Source organism: Strigops habroptila, chromosome 6, assembly GCF_004027225.2.
Source record: "Strigops habroptila isolate Jane chromosome 6, bStrHab1.2.pri, whole genome shotgun sequence".
Taxonomy (NCBI): domain Eukaryota; kingdom Metazoa; phylum Chordata; class Aves; order Psittaciformes; family Psittacidae; genus Strigops; species Strigops habroptila.
The window spans coordinates 39897833-39915181 of NC_044282.2; the positions used below are offsets into that span (position 1 = coordinate 39897833).

At 38.0% G+C, this 17349-nt stretch overlaps 1 protein-coding gene across 4 annotated transcripts in view; it reads left to right on the top strand.

Moving 5' to 3' along the window:
• Positions 1-17349, top strand: part of CSMD1 (CUB and Sushi multiple domains 1) — a 1137242-nt gene that overhangs the window by 345189 nt on the left and 774704 nt on the right. For all 4 annotated transcript variants that reach the window (XM_030490098.1, XM_030490097.1, XM_030490096.1 and 1 more), the window contains exon 3: positions 160-272. In XM_030490098.1, the coding sequence (XP_030345958.1) occupies positions 160-272 (113 nt within the window). The remainder of the gene's footprint in view (positions 1-159; positions 273-17349) is intronic.

The window sequence follows — 17349 nt, forward strand, 5'->3', positions numbered from 1 at the left end:
AATGTTGAGGCTGAATGTTGAGGCTGCATCAGAGTAAAGAGCATTATGCGTTGGCAGATCAGATGTAGAAACACGATGCTCATCATAATGCTCATCACACCTACTAATGTGCTTTATTATTTTAAAAGTTACACTCTTTTGTGCCTTTCTATTGCACAGGTTATCTGGATTTCAGCTTCCATCATCTATTGTGAGCACAGGATCTATCCTCACCCTCTGTTTCACCACAGATTTTGCTGTCAGTGCTCAAGGCTTCAAAGCTATCTATGAAGGTAAGAACTCTTTTCCTATCAGGTGTTTGTTCTGCTTGATACATGTTTTTCATGTTGAAATGCGATGTTTCAATTGTAATCGTTTGGGGTTTGAATTGTCAGTGAATATTGCTTAAACTTTTTTGTAGCGCAGTTAAATGGTACTGCGTCACAGCTGTAAGTAGTCTTGATTTTGAAATTTAATTTAAACTCATACTTTAATTTCTGCTGGAATTCTTAATCGAATCAGTCAGGCTTGGAAAGCAGGATCAGAAATGCCTACATTTAAATGGTTTTCTTCTTATTTCCTAAATAATTTCTTTTGACAACTTCTTTGGGCAATGTTCAACTTAAGGGCTATAATGATAAAAATGAGAGGAGATATAGATACAAACTGGTCTTGAAAATCAATCACTGATCTCCTTGTGGAAAATTAAAAGAAGAAAAATGACAACAATAATATATGTAAACTTCAAAACAAAGCAAACCCCCCCAAAATAGTTGAAAATTGGTTCTGTGGAAGATGTTGGACTATAGTGATGGCTGTACAGTTCTGGGGAAAAAAAAAATAAGGTCAAGCATTTCATGTGCTCTAGTGTCTACTAAGAATTAAGCTTGTAAAACTGGACTGATACTATTTCCTTAACACTTTGAGTTGTACAAAAGGCTTTACAAGATCTGCAACCTTTTGTTTGGGAAAATTACCAAATACAGTGGTATTAAGTCAGTTGCTTAGTGTTGCTGGATAATGAGGGTGTCCTGAGGGTAACTTCAGGAGTGCTGTCAAACTGTGTGTGTGGTTTTTGGTTTGTTGTGTGGGTTTTGTTCTTTTTGTTTGTGTTTGTTTTTTGTTTGTTTGTTTGTGTCTCTTTTTTTTGTGAGTATCTTTTCTTACTACTGTTTCTTGTAGTCACAGAAAATGGAGGGCTTTGAGTACCAGGAGTTTCAGAAAGCCCAGTTTCAGATTGGTTTCATGTGTATAATCCTTTGAAAGTGTTTATTCTGGAAAAGCTGCCTGAAACCAGTGAAGTAATAGAATTTAGAGGAATAATTTTTATCATAGGTTTGATATAGGAACTTGGAATCTAGATGGTAGTATGGTTTGTAGCTATTTATTAGGAATAGCAGTTGCAAGTGTATAAATCCATTACATTGGTCACCACTTCTAGGAAAAAGTCCAAGTAACTTAGAGACCACGGGTATCTTCAAATGCTCGGGTAAGCTTTTATCACAGTTCTCCTAGAAATATTCATAGTCCCTTGAAACTTTACTGCCCTTTCTTGAGTGTACCTAAGTCTGCTCCATATTGATGGTTATCTTTGTTTCATATTTGATTAATGTTTTGAAACAATAGAGTTTTTTAAAGTATCTTTTGAATTCAGTGTCCTCATTGAGTGGGTTATGTAGGTGTGAAAGATAGAGGCATAGGAGGTGTCATTAGTAAATCAAATTTGTTTTGAGCTTTTCCTGTTCGGGATGGGTAGCTCAGCATGTCTTTCCTTGGTAGCTATTCCTGCCTTCTGTTTATCTGCCAAAGCCTTATCACTTGGTAAGTCAGCCTATCAGTCTTTTTTTATTTTTTTAACTGAGATGTGAGGAAAGGCTAGGGAAGTTTCATTTTAATAGTCTTTATAAACTTGAAAAGGAACATCAGAAGTCATAAACACACCAGGACCTGTTTTTGTTACCTCAGTAGGAAGTTGCTTTCTACATACCTGCATCATTCTCTTCTAGCAGATGCATACGATAGCATATTTCATCCTTTTATGCAATCTGAGTAGTTTGTTTTTTGTCTTGAAGAAGACAACGAAGAAAGCTAAAGGACATCTCTTGACTGTCAAGAACACATGCACAGAGCCACAGGCTGTAATATAATGACACTTCCTGCTGGCCTACTTTCTTGTGAAAACCCCAGCAGGAAGAGCTGTGATTAACAGTGACAGATAGCACCGCTCTCTGGTGAAACAATACTGCCCTCTTTCAGATTTAGTGCTGTAAACCTGGTGTGGTCTGCGAGCTTTAAATTGACTTCAAAATATGACATCTGACTCCGGAAGAAGTGGTGAATGTCACTCAAGTGACAGTGTCTCAGTGTACAGATAGGCAGTGAGGACTTAGGGTTTAGGAAGGACTTGTAGCAGTGAGGGGTTAAGTGTTTTTTATGAAGGCTTGGGGTGATTTTGGCTGCAGTTGCCAGTTAAGTTACTGAAGCCCCGCAGTTTAAGAACTCCTGAGCTGTTCCTTAAACTACTTGTTTTAAATAGTGACCCCTTCTGGCTCCTATGCTATATCTGATTTTGTGAGGAGGCATGTGATCACTTCCTTTGGGACAGGGGAATATAGACCAGTCACTGGAAGCCTTTGTAACCTCTCTGCCAACTACCCATCCCTAAGCTAGTTTGCTTCTACTAAAAGTACCTACTTATCCCTGGGTTTAGCCAGCTCTTTCGTTCTTCTCTTGAGTAAGTGAATTGCTGTTCAGTTAGAAGCATGGGGAGCATTAAAGTGCTACTGACTGCTGCTGTCTAAGAGTTTGGGACACTATGGGGTCGTAATCCAGAGCTTGGCAAATGCTGTTTTAAACATCTTAAAGGGAGAGAAGTTTTAACTGCATATCAGCTGGCAAGGACACTATGTTTAAAAATTCTGTGGTTTGGTGGTTTTTTTTGTGTGTGTGTGGTGGGGTTTGTTTTTTTTTGGTTTTTTGTTCTTTTGTATTTGTGTTTTTGTGGGGGTTTTTTTTGATTTTTTTTTTTTTTTTTTTTTTAATTTTTAATTTTAATATGATACCTGGAGCAGTGATCTTTAACAGAAATTTTGGTATGTAAGTAAAGAAGTCCACAACATTCAAATGTTAAGAAATTCTAACAGACAAAGGGAGGGGGGGAGAGGTGGGAAAGCATTGCAATGCTATGCAAGGAAATCGTTCTGGAATTATACCACTCATCTCATAGTAGCAGATGAAGTAGGTCTGAAAAAGTGAAATATTAGGACTAATGAAGGAACTAATTTACATATACTTTCTGGGAGGCTGCAAAGCTAGTGGTTTTTTTACGTTCTTGTGACAGGCCACTTTTTCTTCTGAATAGAAAAATTTCATCTAATGAGGATTGTTACTTTCATGTAATTAAAAAATAAACTGATTGATGAGTGTCTTCAAAGTTAGCTCTGCTATTGAAAGTTAGTATTTTAAATGTGATCATGTGGGGAAAAAGCCAGTGTTTTGACAATTCTTATCTCTCAAAAGACTTAATACTGGGCTAGATTCTGTGCTGAGCATCTACTTTGCAGAGAAAAGCAGGTGCTGTTAGGAGGTTTTTGCTATCTGCAGGGTGCTTTTTTTAACTTAAAGTTCCTGGTAAATGAGGGTAAGATGCTGAACCAGGAAAGAAGGCATATGAACCACTTCAAGACCTACTGAACAGCCTCTGAAGTCAAACCCAGTGAGATTACGATCTGTGCATTTTATTGAGTATATTCTTGATTTATGATCTCACTTCCTGTGCGGCAATGATATAATCAGATCCTTTGTGTTTTTGTAATATATAGAGCTATGAAGCCAGTGACACCACATTAGGATGCTCTAAGCCCTTGAAGATTACTTGTGCTTGCCTGGCTCAGCCTGCTGTCACCCTTATACCACATGAATATTAAAACTTGATGAAATCTGATTTTGTGGCAGTAGACCAGTGAGAGCCATTTAGTTTTAACAAGACACTGATGTGATTGGGCAGTTGCCGAGTTCTTAGACTGAAATGTAGTTTTCTTTACTATATCAGTACTTCACCAGATTTAGATCTCCATTTCTGAGAATACCTCGTATTTTTAACTGATAATTCTTACAGCTTCTTCAGTGATCACTTCAGCACTCCTAACTTTTGGTACAGATTTAAGCTTGAATTAATTTAATTTCCAGAATATAAGAATATGTATGGAATTTTCAAATGAATCATTATAGCAGGGAAAAGTACTATAAATTTCAGAAGTGGTAAGTTCACTATAGAATTTGTCAATTTATTTAATCTGTTATTTATTTACCATCATTGTTGGGTGATAATTAAAACCAAGTTTTCAGCAGTGGGATTGGGGAGTTTGTGTAATTTGTGGTTGTTGTTGGCTTTCATTTTTTAATTGACTCTGCTTTACATCGTATAAAACGTATTTAGGCTTTGCAGGTTGTACATTGGGAGAACAAGAAAGTGCTTGTGCAATTTTGTTTAATTCCCTGTTAAAATCAGTTTAATTCCTATTTTCTAGAATAAGATTAACAAACTTTTTTTACAAAAGGTACTCTGAGGGCTACAAACAGAAGTAAAAATTCAGCATTGCTATATCAATGTAGTAATTTTCTTTGGAAAGTCAGAAGTAGTCCTCCCATATAGAATGCTTGCAGAAAAACGATCTTTAAATGGCAGCAATATGTGCAGTGTTACACACACACATACTTCATTTGAGTAATGCAGGGTGAATTGTTATATGGCTTCTCTTCTAAGAAAGTAGTGTGTCCTGCTATTCAGGCTATCCAGTTGTCAAGTGCAGAAAATTCAATAAAAGTAGAAAAGCTTAATTCACAGTACATTGTTAGTCATCAATATAAAATGAAATGTCATGGGTTTTAGCTTATATTTTGCTACACCAGTATCTGCCACTAAACAATAAAGTGCCCATAGATGTTAACAATCTTTGGTTCATTTTAAGCTATTTCGATTTTCTTTTTGTGTGGTGGTTTTCGTTGTTTCTAACCACATTTTGTAATGAAGAATTGGTGGACAGTGTTTAAACAACAAGCCAGATGTACTGGACTTGATATGTGATAGTACCTTTCCTTGACCTCTGTTCTACAGCAGCAGGTTTTCTTTGCCAGAAGAAGAGCTCTTGCGCATCCCTCTATCCTACTTGCCCTCAGGGCATACTTCCTTTTTTCTTTTGTTCTTTAAATTCTCAAAGCTTTCTGCTCACACCCAGCATTAACATTTATACTGGCAGTCACCTCATCCTGCCTTATGCATCCCTGAAGCTTCTTTTTAAATCTCTTTCAGCATCAGCAGCAGAAAGTAGTGATTTCCACAGTGTGTCTTTGAAGAGATTTTCTTCTTCCTTTTTTTTTTTTAATTCCATTGCTGCTCCTGTTCTCCCTGAGTGTCTGTTGTTTGGTGTGGTTTTCTTTTTTTCTTCTGATTTTATGGTTCAGTACTTTGAACTATTTAGACCAAAACAAAACAAAACTGAAAGACTTTCCCAAGCAGCTTGGTAACATTAACCTCTTGTATTGATTCAGTGAGTTTACCAAGATAACTTTCCCAAGACTGTGATATTTTTTTTTTTTTTTTTTTTTTTTTTCCCCCCCCTGTCAGTGTGAACTCAGCCAAGATAAGACCTCTGGGCTCAAGCTAATGTTCCTTGGTTTTTGTTTGTTTCCCTCAAGTACCAAAATACCTTTCCTGCACACTTTTAAGAGTAAAAATCTGCTTTGCACTGGGTCAGCACCTGTCAGTGCTTCCTACTTGTTGTCTGTGAGTCTAACTGTATTAGTTGATGGCTGTGTAGTTGTCCCAACAAACTGTGATACAGTGATAAGAGTAGTTACTCTCTGGGAAAGGGCATGTTCTGAGAATAATCTGAGAGTAGAAAGCCAAGTTGGCAGGAAGATAACAACTTTTATGTGACTCGTATGCCTAATGATCCCCTGCTATTCAGTGTGAGATGAGTAGTCTCCTGAATCTTCAACCATCGCCAGTCAATCTCTATGGCTTAGTCATAGGTGTTGTTTTACCTATTACATCATATTTCGTTTGATTGTTCCAGTGATCTGAGATGTTCAATATGACTCCTGAACCTTGGTGGAAGAGGTCCAAAGGATTATAACAAATATTTAATGATGACATAGAGAGCTCTGTAGTTCTCTTCTGTTGTGCAGTTTTTGGAAGGATTCAGTTTGTTGAACCCAGATCTGTGACTATTCCCTCCTCTACTGTGGTGTTTGGAGAAAGAAGCAGTGTAAATTTTAATCAGTTTAATGCTTTTAAATGTTAAAGGCACAAAATTACCTTTATAGCATTTCTTTATTAAGAAAACAAAACTAACATTAATACTATAGTAAATACTGGTATTCTTGTAATCTTGGCAGCTGTACATCTTAACTAGCAACCTTACCATTGACTCTTAGTGTAATTGGCCATAACTTCTGTAAATAGATTGGGGGTTTTTTTGTGTGTATTTTTAGTTAAATGCTTCTTATTTACTGTTTTGGTAGTTCTTTTCAAATGAATTTGAGTATAGATTTCCTGCATTGGCTTGAAGTCCTTAAAAGAAAAAAACATTTTTCTTTTTCTTGGCAAATTTTCTTAAAAGTAGTATCTTTTTGGAGTGATACAATCCGAGTGATTGTTAATGATGACATACAGTAAAGAAATGATAATGCAGTTAAAAATAAAGCTATTTCATGTGTCAAAACATGACATAATGTATAGCAGCAAAATCTCAGGGCAGAAGAGGTTGGACAGTGCTGTGGGAGTATTCTGTGGGACCTCTGATAGCTGATCCAGAATATCAGTGATTCAAATGTCAGAAGAATTCACTTCCACAATAATGGCTAACGAAAAATATGTTTAAGGCTATCATTCAGAAAACCTAAGAAAAACAAAATAGAGGTTATTTTCTGAGGAAAGATTCATTACCAACCAGTGGATTTTGTACCTAAAGGAAGAACTATTTTGCAAGAGCCTTTACATTAGTCCAATTACAAGCTATGACAGCTGTTTTCTACTTTACAGCTCTCACCCCAAGTAGCTCAATCCCTAATGCAAAGACAGCCTTTGTGTGGCTAGTAGCCCTTAGAAAAGGGATTATATGTCTTAAAATAGATTCTTGGAACTGTCTTTTTGACTTATCTCTGATTCTAGAAGGGATTATTTTGTGACTTATTGATCCATTTAAGAACTGTGTTCATTGTCCTTGATACATTAACCAGTTGCAACCACAGTGTCAGTGGTTCATACATTGTAATCATTTTGTGGGCTTGTAGCCTCCCTCCGCAAAACTCTTATGCTCCTGTTTGAGATTGCAAACCCAATAGGAAAATGATTTGGTGAAAGTGGGCTTCCTGACGAAAACACTTGAGTTGCTTATCTCTGCTACTATGAGGTGACAGTTCTAAACCAGAACAGCTCATTCTAGTGTGGAAATGTAGAGTCATAGTGGGATTGTTTCCCTTTCTTTGTAGCGAAGTAACTTGATACAAAGGTTTCTGTTCTCTGCTATTGATTATTGAGATTCTGGAGAATCTAATCTACATCCTAATAAGTCATCATCCCAACTATGCTGATACTAATACCTCGCTTAATGTTTGTTCTTATCTGCCATCATCAGTATGTGTTTGTATGACTAATTAACTTTTAAAGAATACTTCAAAGAATTTTTTTGCAATGTCAAAATTCCTTTAGTGCAGTCATTGCCTGATTTGAATCAGTATTATGATGTTGTCATGGTTTAAGCCCAGTAGGCACCTAAGTATCCCACAGCCACTTGTTCACTCCCCACCATTGAGATTGGGGAGAGAATCGGAAGGGTAAAAGAGAGAAAACTCATGGGTTGAAATAAAGACAGTTTAACAGGTAAAGCAAAAGCTGTGTATGCAAGCAAAGCAAAACAAGGAATTAATTCACTGCTTCCTATTGTCAGGCAGGTGTTTGGCCATCTCCAGGAAAGCAGGGCTCCATCACAGGGCTCCATCAACATTTACATGGGAAGACTAATGCCATTGCTCTGAACATCCTGGAGCAATGGGAGCTCTGGCCAAACTCCACCCCTCCTAGTTTTATTGTATGGTATGGGATCTCCTTTTGGTCAGTTGGAGTCAGCTGTCCCAAGGAATTGTATCGCCTCCCAATTTCTTGTGCACCCCCTGCTGCCTCACTGGCAGGACAGAAAAGGCCTTGACGCTGTGTGAGCGCTGCTCAGCAGTTGCTAAAATATTCCTATGTTACCAACACCATTTTCATCACAAATTCAAAATGTAGCTCTATACAAGCTACAGTGAAGAAAATTAACTGTATTGCAGCTGAAACTAATACGGATATTTAGCATGATCTAAACTCCTCAAAATTTATGTTGCAGACAGCTTAAAGGGAAAAAAAAAAAAAAGGGCCCTGACTAGGGAAAGGCTGGCTTTGCTTCTTTATAAAATGCTGCAGTTCTTCTACTCAGACTTTAATTTTCAAAGTTAAAATATGTTTTCTTAGTGCAGCAACTGTTTGAGAGCCAAACAAGGTCAAGACTCCCATAATTCTGTAATTGTGTTGGATTTTTTTTTTTTAATTCAGCCATATAAGGACTATATGGAACACCTCTTTTCTCCAAGTGCTTTTCTGAAACAAGCCATGCAATGTGACTCAACAGAGCTGGCATTTTTGCTTGTTCCATTTTACAGCCAACTGGGATGTGGGGGAATAACTTCATAGCCTTACAGACTTGCTGGAGATAAGATTTCATTTCAGTTAAGTAGCCTGTGTCCTTCCTTGCCCGCATTCTAGATTTATTTTAAACAGCAACTGCTGCCAAATACTAGGATGACAATAGTTAAAAGGAGGAGCCTATATTCTGTTCAGGCTTCATTTTCAGTTCTGGATGTAATCTTTTTCTCTTTACCAATGTGGAAATTAAAATATTGCCAGTGTCTTGTGTGCACTGCCAAATTATTCAGAGTTTCTTGATATGCTTATCCCCAGACTTCTATCTGGCTGAAGAGTTAAATCCTACTTCATTTTCTAATTATCAGATATGTACAGTAGTGTTTATTTCAGAATGGTCGCCATTAATGATATGGTCCCAGACACATGCAACTGACACTTACCTAGCTTTTAATGAGGTTGAAGAAGTCATACTGTGGCTTTATTGATTTCTGATCTCATTTGTAAAGAAAGTTATTTATTCCTGTGGTTGGTACAAAGGAAGGAAAGCTGTATTGGGCTTTTCATCTCGGATGATGAAAGGGCATTTTCTGCCATACAAGTCTGATTTGTGGTTCCCAGTAGTTGTCATAGTGCAGGGGGTTTTGATATTTCTTTTTTTTTTTTTTTCCTTTTTTTAAAGCCATTGTCCTTGATTTAAAGTAGTATCACTCTTTATTACGAAAACTATAATTCTGCTTTTAAAAAAGTCCCTGTGGCCTACTAAGCATTAGAGTTGATAACTAGTTTGTATTTATTACAAATCTGCTTGCACTGGCAAAGATGGCTTACAGCTTTTATGTCTTTCGTTGCAGAAATAAACCAGAAAAATCTCTCTTTAATCTAGAATCATTGTCTGCAGATTTTTATTCCTTTAAACTGGCAAAGGGTGTAGGCTGTTATGGGGTGGAGTTAGCAATGAGCAGGGTCATCTTTTACTGGACCAGATTGCTCAAAGCCCCTGTCTAGCCTGACCTGGAATGTTCCCGTGGATGGGGCATCCACAACTTCTCTGGGCAACTTGGTCCAGTGCCTGACCACGCTCATTGTAAAAAATGCCCTCTTTATGTCTGATTTAAACCTACTCAATGCTTTAAAACCCTGTTACGTGCCCTGTTGCTTCAAGCCTTGGTAAAAGGTCTCCCTCCATCTTTCTTGTAAGTTTAAGTCTTGAGGGGCCTCAAAGAGGTTTCCCTGGAGCCTTTTCTCCAGGGTAAATAATTCGACCTCTCTCAGCCTTTCTTTATAGGAGAGGTGTTCTAGCCTTCTGATAATTTTTTGTGGCCCTGCTTTAGGAGATCTGTGACTTCATAGTGCTGGAGCCCCCAGATCTGGATGCAGTGCTCCGCATGGAATGTTGCAACAGCAGAGTGTGAGAATCACTTCCCTCAACCTGCTGGCTACACTTCTTTTTATGACACACAGGATATGAGTGGTTTTCTGGGCTGTAAGCACAGATTGCTGGCTCATGTCCAATTTTTCATTCACCAGTATCCCCAAGTCCTTCTGTACAGGGCTGGTCTCAATCCATTCATTCCTTAGCCTGTGCTGATATTGGGGATTGCTTTGACTCAGGTGCAGCACCTTTCACTTGGCCTTGTTGACCTTCATGAGGCTTGCATGAGCCTATTTGTCAAATCTGTCAAGATCCCTCTGGATGGCATGCCTTCCCTCGAGTGTATCACCTGCAGCACTCAGCTTGTGTCATCTGCAAACATGCAGATAGTGTATTTAATTCCACTGTCTGTTCTTAATAAAGATACTGAGCAGTATCACTCTCAATATGGATCCCTGAGGGACACCATTTGTTACTGACCTGTATTTGGACATTGAGCTGTTGACTGCAACACTTTGGGCATGGATATCCAGCCCAGTTCTTCCTTACTGAATAGTCAATCTGTCAAACCTGTAGCTTTCCAGAGCAGAGGCAAGGATGTTACACGGGACTGTATCAAAGGCCTTGCAGAAATGAAAGTAGATGACATGTAGCTCTTCCCTTGTCCCCTTGTGCAGTCATTCCATCATAGAAGGTCCCTAGATTAGTCAGGCACAATTTGCCCTTGATGAAGCCATGTTGGCAGTCGCTCATCACCTCCCTGCCTTCCACATGCTTTGACATGTCTTCCAGGAGCATCTGTTCCATGATCTTATCAGGCACTGAGGTGAGGTTGACAGGTTGGTAGTTCCCAGGGTCTTCCTTTTTTACCCTTTTAAAAATGTGGGGGATGTTTCCGTTTTTCCAGTTGCTGGGGCCTTTGCCTGTCTCTTTGAGACTTTTCAAATATGATGGAGAGTGGCTTAGCAACTACATCTGCCTATTTCCTCAGGAGCCTGAGATGCATCTCATTGGGTCCCATGGACTTGGGTATGTTTAGGTTCCTCAGGTGGTCTCAAACTTTATCTTCTCCTATGGTGCGAGAGACTTCATTCTTCCCTAGTTCCTGCATTGGGGTTCAGGGACTTGAGAGATGAGGGGAGAGCAATTGCCAGTGAAAATGGAGGCAGAAAAGTCGTTGCGTACCTTGGCCTTCTCATGTCAGTTGTCACTAGATCCCCTGTCTCATTTATCGGGGGGTGCATAATTTCTTTTGTCTTCCTTTTCTGATTAACCTACCTGTAGAAGCTGCCTTTATTATTCACATCTGTTGCTAAATTCAGCTCCAGCTGTGGCTGGACATTCCTGATCCCATCCCTACACTCCCACGCAGCATCCCTATATTCTTCCTGTGTGTCCCTGCTTCTTAATCTAAGGTTTAGACCATGTGTTCAGCTTTACAGAAAGTCAGCATTTAAACTGGAAGGACCTTCAGTAGAAAAACATGCTTCATCTTGATGGAAGTCACTCTTACTTCAAACATAGTTTATTTGAGAATGTTACCTTCTTAGGTTGTTTTTAATTATTCTACAGATTTGAGTTCTTAAATTCTTTGGTAATCTTTTATTTTAGAGGCTGGAGAGAAGTCATGAGACTTTCTAAAACCAAGTGGGGGAGCCTCCCCCTACCACTCTGTTTTGAGATGAAAAACTGTTTTTGGAAGCAGAAGCTTGTGAGAAAACTGAGCTTTCTGCTCTAAAGTATGTGAAATTTTGCTTATTCCTCCAAAGATGCAGCTAACTTAATGTACCCTGTATGTGCAGCTTCCTGGGGGCAGTAGAGGAAAATTTGGCCAAGTGTCTGTTTTAACTTTCTTAGGTGATGCTGGGCACCAACAGGGAGGCAGTCAGTTCAGGTCCTCTTGTCTGTAGGCTTCTAAACCAGCCAGCTATTAGGGAGTTTGTGCCTGCCTGGTTTTTTAGCTTCTGATGAAGTATGGCTGTAACGGAGAAGCTAGATTTTTTTTTTTTTTTTAGTAATAGTTTCCTTGGTTTTAACAATTTCATTCTGCATGTTTTTATTTAAAAATGTCAATTGTAATAAAGCACTCAGGAGCTGCATTTTGGAGAAAAAAAATTAGGCAGTGGGTGATTGGACAGCTGTTGTGTGTAGGATACTGAAGTTCTTCTCAATGCTGTCAAGTCAGCTCTGCTGTAGGAGTTTAGCAAATGGTAACAGTAATGCACTAAAAGTGGAACATATTTCAGTGCTGCGCATGTGATCCAGCATTATATGTTATGTTTTATTGTGGTGGGTTGTTTGTTTTTTGGGGGTGGGGAAGGAGGGAGAAAGGAGGGAGTTTGTTGTATCTATTAAAATACACCTTTAAATGAAAGGAGGGAAAAAGCCTACCCCTGAATGTGAGGAGTCAAGTATAAGTTGATGTCAGTCTGTTTACAAATTGAACAACGTTGTTACTGAGACCGTCTACCTGCAGCTTATAACAACTGCAAGTTTTAAAGAGAAGAATTTGCTCATTGCGTGCTTGTCACGCAGGGTTTTTTCATGTTTTTCACATAGCTTGTAAAAGAAAATGGAGAGTGAAACAAAAGCTCAAATATACTTCCCTACCGTTACGTGTGTTGCAGAAATAAATTTTATAATTGCCACTTAAAGGACACAGCAGTGATGCTTTTTGCAGTGCTTAGACCATACTCAGCTCTTCAAAGTCATTTCGTTGTTCTAGTTGCCCCTAATTTCTTTCAGTTATTTTTTAGACTTAGTTTATAACTGGCAAAAAGGCTGAATCTTTGCCTTTAAAAATCAGCTCTATAGTAAAGGCAGTTTGACTTTAGATCGTGTGTGCTGGGGTCTGTGAGAGATGGGGGAGTGTAAGTGGGAAGAAAAGAGAAAATACACTCCTTGTAGGCTTAATAATTTCAAGCTTTTGTTCAATGGAACTTCATGATCAATTTGGAAATTTTTTATACTCAGGTTTCTCTTTTTCATTTTTCATGAAATACTGATTCCTGAATAACAAAGCAGTTTACTGTAGTTTTTAATTATTTTTTTCTTTAATTATTTCTTACTGATGAGTTAGGCTTGATTTTTTTGGTATCAGTGGAATTGAGTCTGGTTCTAACAAGTTGAGGGATCTTTGAACCTCTGAACCCTGATGTTGCAAACTGTTCGCTCAGAAAAACAAAAGTCGTGGAGGCATTTAATAAAAAACAAGCCTTCGCCCCTCCCACCCCAAGACAAAAGCCAAACCCACAAAACTAGTGAAAACAAATAAGCCATAAACACACAGTAATGCACTAAAATCCGGGGAGTGAATACAGGATATAACCTGAATACAGCCTTAGCCAAAACTTAGTAAAATGTGTTGGGAGAAGTAGTTTTAATTTATTTGATTCTGCTGTCCATTTGCTGCTGGACACAGGCAGAAACAAGGCACTGAAACACATCCTTCCCTTCTCCCTGCCCCTTTCCATTCTTGAGTGCAGATCTGTCTGAGTTTGCACTTTATAGGTGTGTAGATACAGCACTGCAGTTCTGTGTCAAAATACTACTGGCTTAACAAATTAGGAAACAGATAATTGTTTAGTTGGCATCATGTTAATTAAATATACTGTTACAATCTTGTTGAAACTATTAATGATTTTAATTTCTATGTATTAGATGCCATATAAAATTTAAGATATCATAACTGTTAGTGGTTAGCAACTAACAAAATCTTTCAAGACTAAGGTGTCTGACAAAACTGCAGTGAGATGATTTAACTGGTGTGTCTGGCTTGGTCAGTTTGAAGTGCTCTCAGAGGTTTCCCTCCAGCATAATATAGTGAAAATTGCTAATTGTGAAGTCAGTGGAGTTACAACATAGAAAAAATGTGAGTTGTGAGAATTCCAATATTAATGCCATCCTCAAAATACAGATTACTGATAGTTTCAGTATTTTTTTAAACTGCTGATCTATCTTACATTAGAAATTACTGTTCTCAGTGTGGGCTTCTTTCAGATCAAAGTTGATGTAATGTAAATCTCTAAGAACTGAAGTAATAAGTTCCTCAGATCAGTGGACTGCTTAAAGCAGTGGGCCAGCCCACACTGATACACAGGATAAGACATACTCTTCTTCTTTTGTGAGTCGATGTGTTGTAATCTGTTGATAGCCATGAGAATAAGGGTCCAAAAATCAGTATCTTATTTAGTGTTTTGATGCAGTGATACATCTACAGTTTTGGCATTGTTCTTCCACTGAACTCAAATTTATGTAACAGGTAAAATTGATGTCCCAGATAAGTTCAATAAACTCTGTATCATCATGGTTTTAAATATTAGGAGTCAACAAAAGTGGGTAACAAGGTTGAATTGACGGTGACACAGTGTTGAAAGCAACAGGTATGGAAAGTGAGGTGTTGAGTCTGTAGGTGGCATTAAAAAGGTGTATTGTAACCAGTTAGGTCCAGTGCACTAGGAATTTTGGTTTAAATGCAAGGAATGGTCTTGGGCCTGAACCTGTAATCACTAAGCTAAACTGTGAAAATTAGTATGTCTATCTGTGCAAGTTAGAATAACCCATGAGTAAGGCATAAGTTTACTTGGTGCATGCTTGTGTGAAGTATTTGCATGAATACTTTTGGAATACCTACTGGCTTTTAAAATACATTAAAAATAGTAAGAAAACCCAACAGTTTTAACAGAATGGGTAGTAAGGGCAAAACAATTATTCCACGTTTGATACTGTGTGAAGTGACAAAAGATATGCTAACAAAGCTATGGTACCCTAACTTGTAGCACATTAATATCAAATTTATCACATCAAAAAGATGATCAGTCACTGTGTGATGAACTGATACAGTTGAAGAAATTAGTAAGGGAAGATGAGAAAAACAGCAGGATACAATAATTGTGAAAAGCTGAACACACAAAAAAATCCAAGTTATGTCGGAAAATCCTTCTCTTTGAAATTCTAGCTTGTTTAGGGTCAGACTGTGGAAGAAGGAAATTTGAAATACTTTAATGAAATGGAACGAGTTTCTTAATCAGTCTAGACAATTTAGGAGACTGTTTAACTGAGATTTACTCTTAAATTACTTTGACACACGTAGTAACGGGAATCTATGGGCCTGGCAGGATGGATATGTTGTATAAAACAAAGTTGGAGCCCATTTCTCCTCCATTAACTTTTGATTAATGTTGTGTGCATTTGCATTTTTGTGGTAGAGAAGCTGCTTTACCACTCGAAGTCCTCATCCCACTGTCGTCACAGCTATATCCATGCAACGCTTAATTGAGTTTAGTTTTCATGGGGCAGATGATACGAGGTACTAGTTTCACTGAAGTTTTAGCTGCTTATAGTACAGAATTTTAGGTTAAAAAGGGAACTATGTCTACAACAGGTGTCTCACTCTGCAGATGCACTGAAAAGATAGAATCAGTGTGAATGGAAAATACAAAGAAATACAGAAAGATCTTTCTCCCCTTGTCGTTGCAGACCTTAGGCATCAGCTCTGTGGCCGAGCTCAACTTCTTCCTCTACAGCCTTTACCTTCTGGTGAACAAGAACCAAGCAGTGTGCACTGTGGCATAACGCAGCTTCCCTCTCATACTGACATTCTCCAATATGCTTTTCCCAACCAGTGTTGCACATTGCCAAAAGTGTTTATGTGAATCTAGAAACTGAAGTCCTGTATTCTATTGAGTTAGTGAAACAGGGAGGTTTCCCTCCTGGGTTTACTCAAAAAAAGCCGGTTATAAGAATGGACTCTGGTCAAGGCAGAGAGGAAAAGTCATGTGGCTGCCACAAAAAATTACTAACAAGAGAGCATATTTGTCCCTGTGCGCTGGAAGTAAAAAAAATGTCACCGTGTGTAACAGCACCATCTGCTGACTGCTGCCATAGCATGTTTGATTCTAAACAGAATGTGTATGTGCACATTGAATGCATTGTTTGTGGTTTGAATTTTTGTCTTCCTAGAAATTTTAATCCGTTTTTCCTCTTTGCAATTTTTCACTGTAAAAAAATAATTGAGGCACATAGAGTCATTGTTTTTAGTTGCAGCTGAAATCCTAATGGTACACGTGAATGTCGGTTGGAGAAAGGTAGCGGACGTTGCTCCTAAATGATTACAAACTCCTTCTCCCCAAACCACACAGTCACTTCCTTCTGCTTTTTTGTTTTGTGTTTTTGTTAATGGTCATATGTAAAGGCTGAATTCCCTGTACCATTTTTTATTTTTGAGTGTTGTTCCCAATAACCTCAATTGATTTCACCTTGATGTCTTCGTATATGAGAATGCATAATGTTTATTATCAGTGCCCATCTGAACATTTTTCTTTAAAGGGGCCCGATAAGTAATAGTTACCTGTACGGACAGGCTTCTGTATGCCTAGAAATTTTATATAAACTGAACTATAATGAGCTTCCATGGATTTTGTGTAAACACTAAAACATTAAAGAATTTTATAAATATACTAAATTTTCAGTGCTTTCAAGGTTGAACCACAGTTAAAACGTGCTGTCTGTGTGTAATGAAGAAAGTATTTCAATCTTAAAATTCATATTCCTTCTCCTAGTTACTTGTACTGGCAAGGATATGGAAAAGAGAAACAGGGAGGTAAAGATGCTTGCTGTAAGCAATTGCATGGGCCATTAGTTAAAATGAGTGTTTAAATGGATAAATGATGCCCCCTCAGATTATAAACACAGTAAATTAGTAAAACTGCATAACTCAGCAGACTTGGTTTATGATCACTAGTTGGGTGTTTCAACCCCTAGCTGAAACATGAACACTGAAAATCTGTTCAAGTACTGTAGCATATAATTAAATTCTGTTGCTATAACATCGGATACATTATACCATGATACCTGTCTGATTTTCACATTTATACTGAAATATTCATAATTCAGAATGAGTAATAGATTACTCATTATATTTAGGGAACTTAGGAAATAACACAAAAATAGATGGAAATGTGTGCTTGCCTGCTGTTGTTTCACTTGCACACATGAAAAAGAAAGCCAGTACACAGCCATAGAAAAACAGCAGCAGTGTGACATTAGTAAAGAAATGAAGTCAGATCTGTTGAACTATGTTCTTGTTGCAATAAGACTTCGACTTGTGATCAAAACCCCTATCTCTTCACTTATTGTTCTTCAGACCTTCATGTATTATTCATATAAGCATGAGTCAGGTATTCCTGTTTATGCAGACCTCGTGAATGTTTGCTGTAATGTATCTAGCTTGTCTCATAAATTTTGGCCATTTCGTTTGTGCTGCCATTATATGCTTAACTGCAAAATGTGCTATTCTCCATTAGTGTAACGCTCT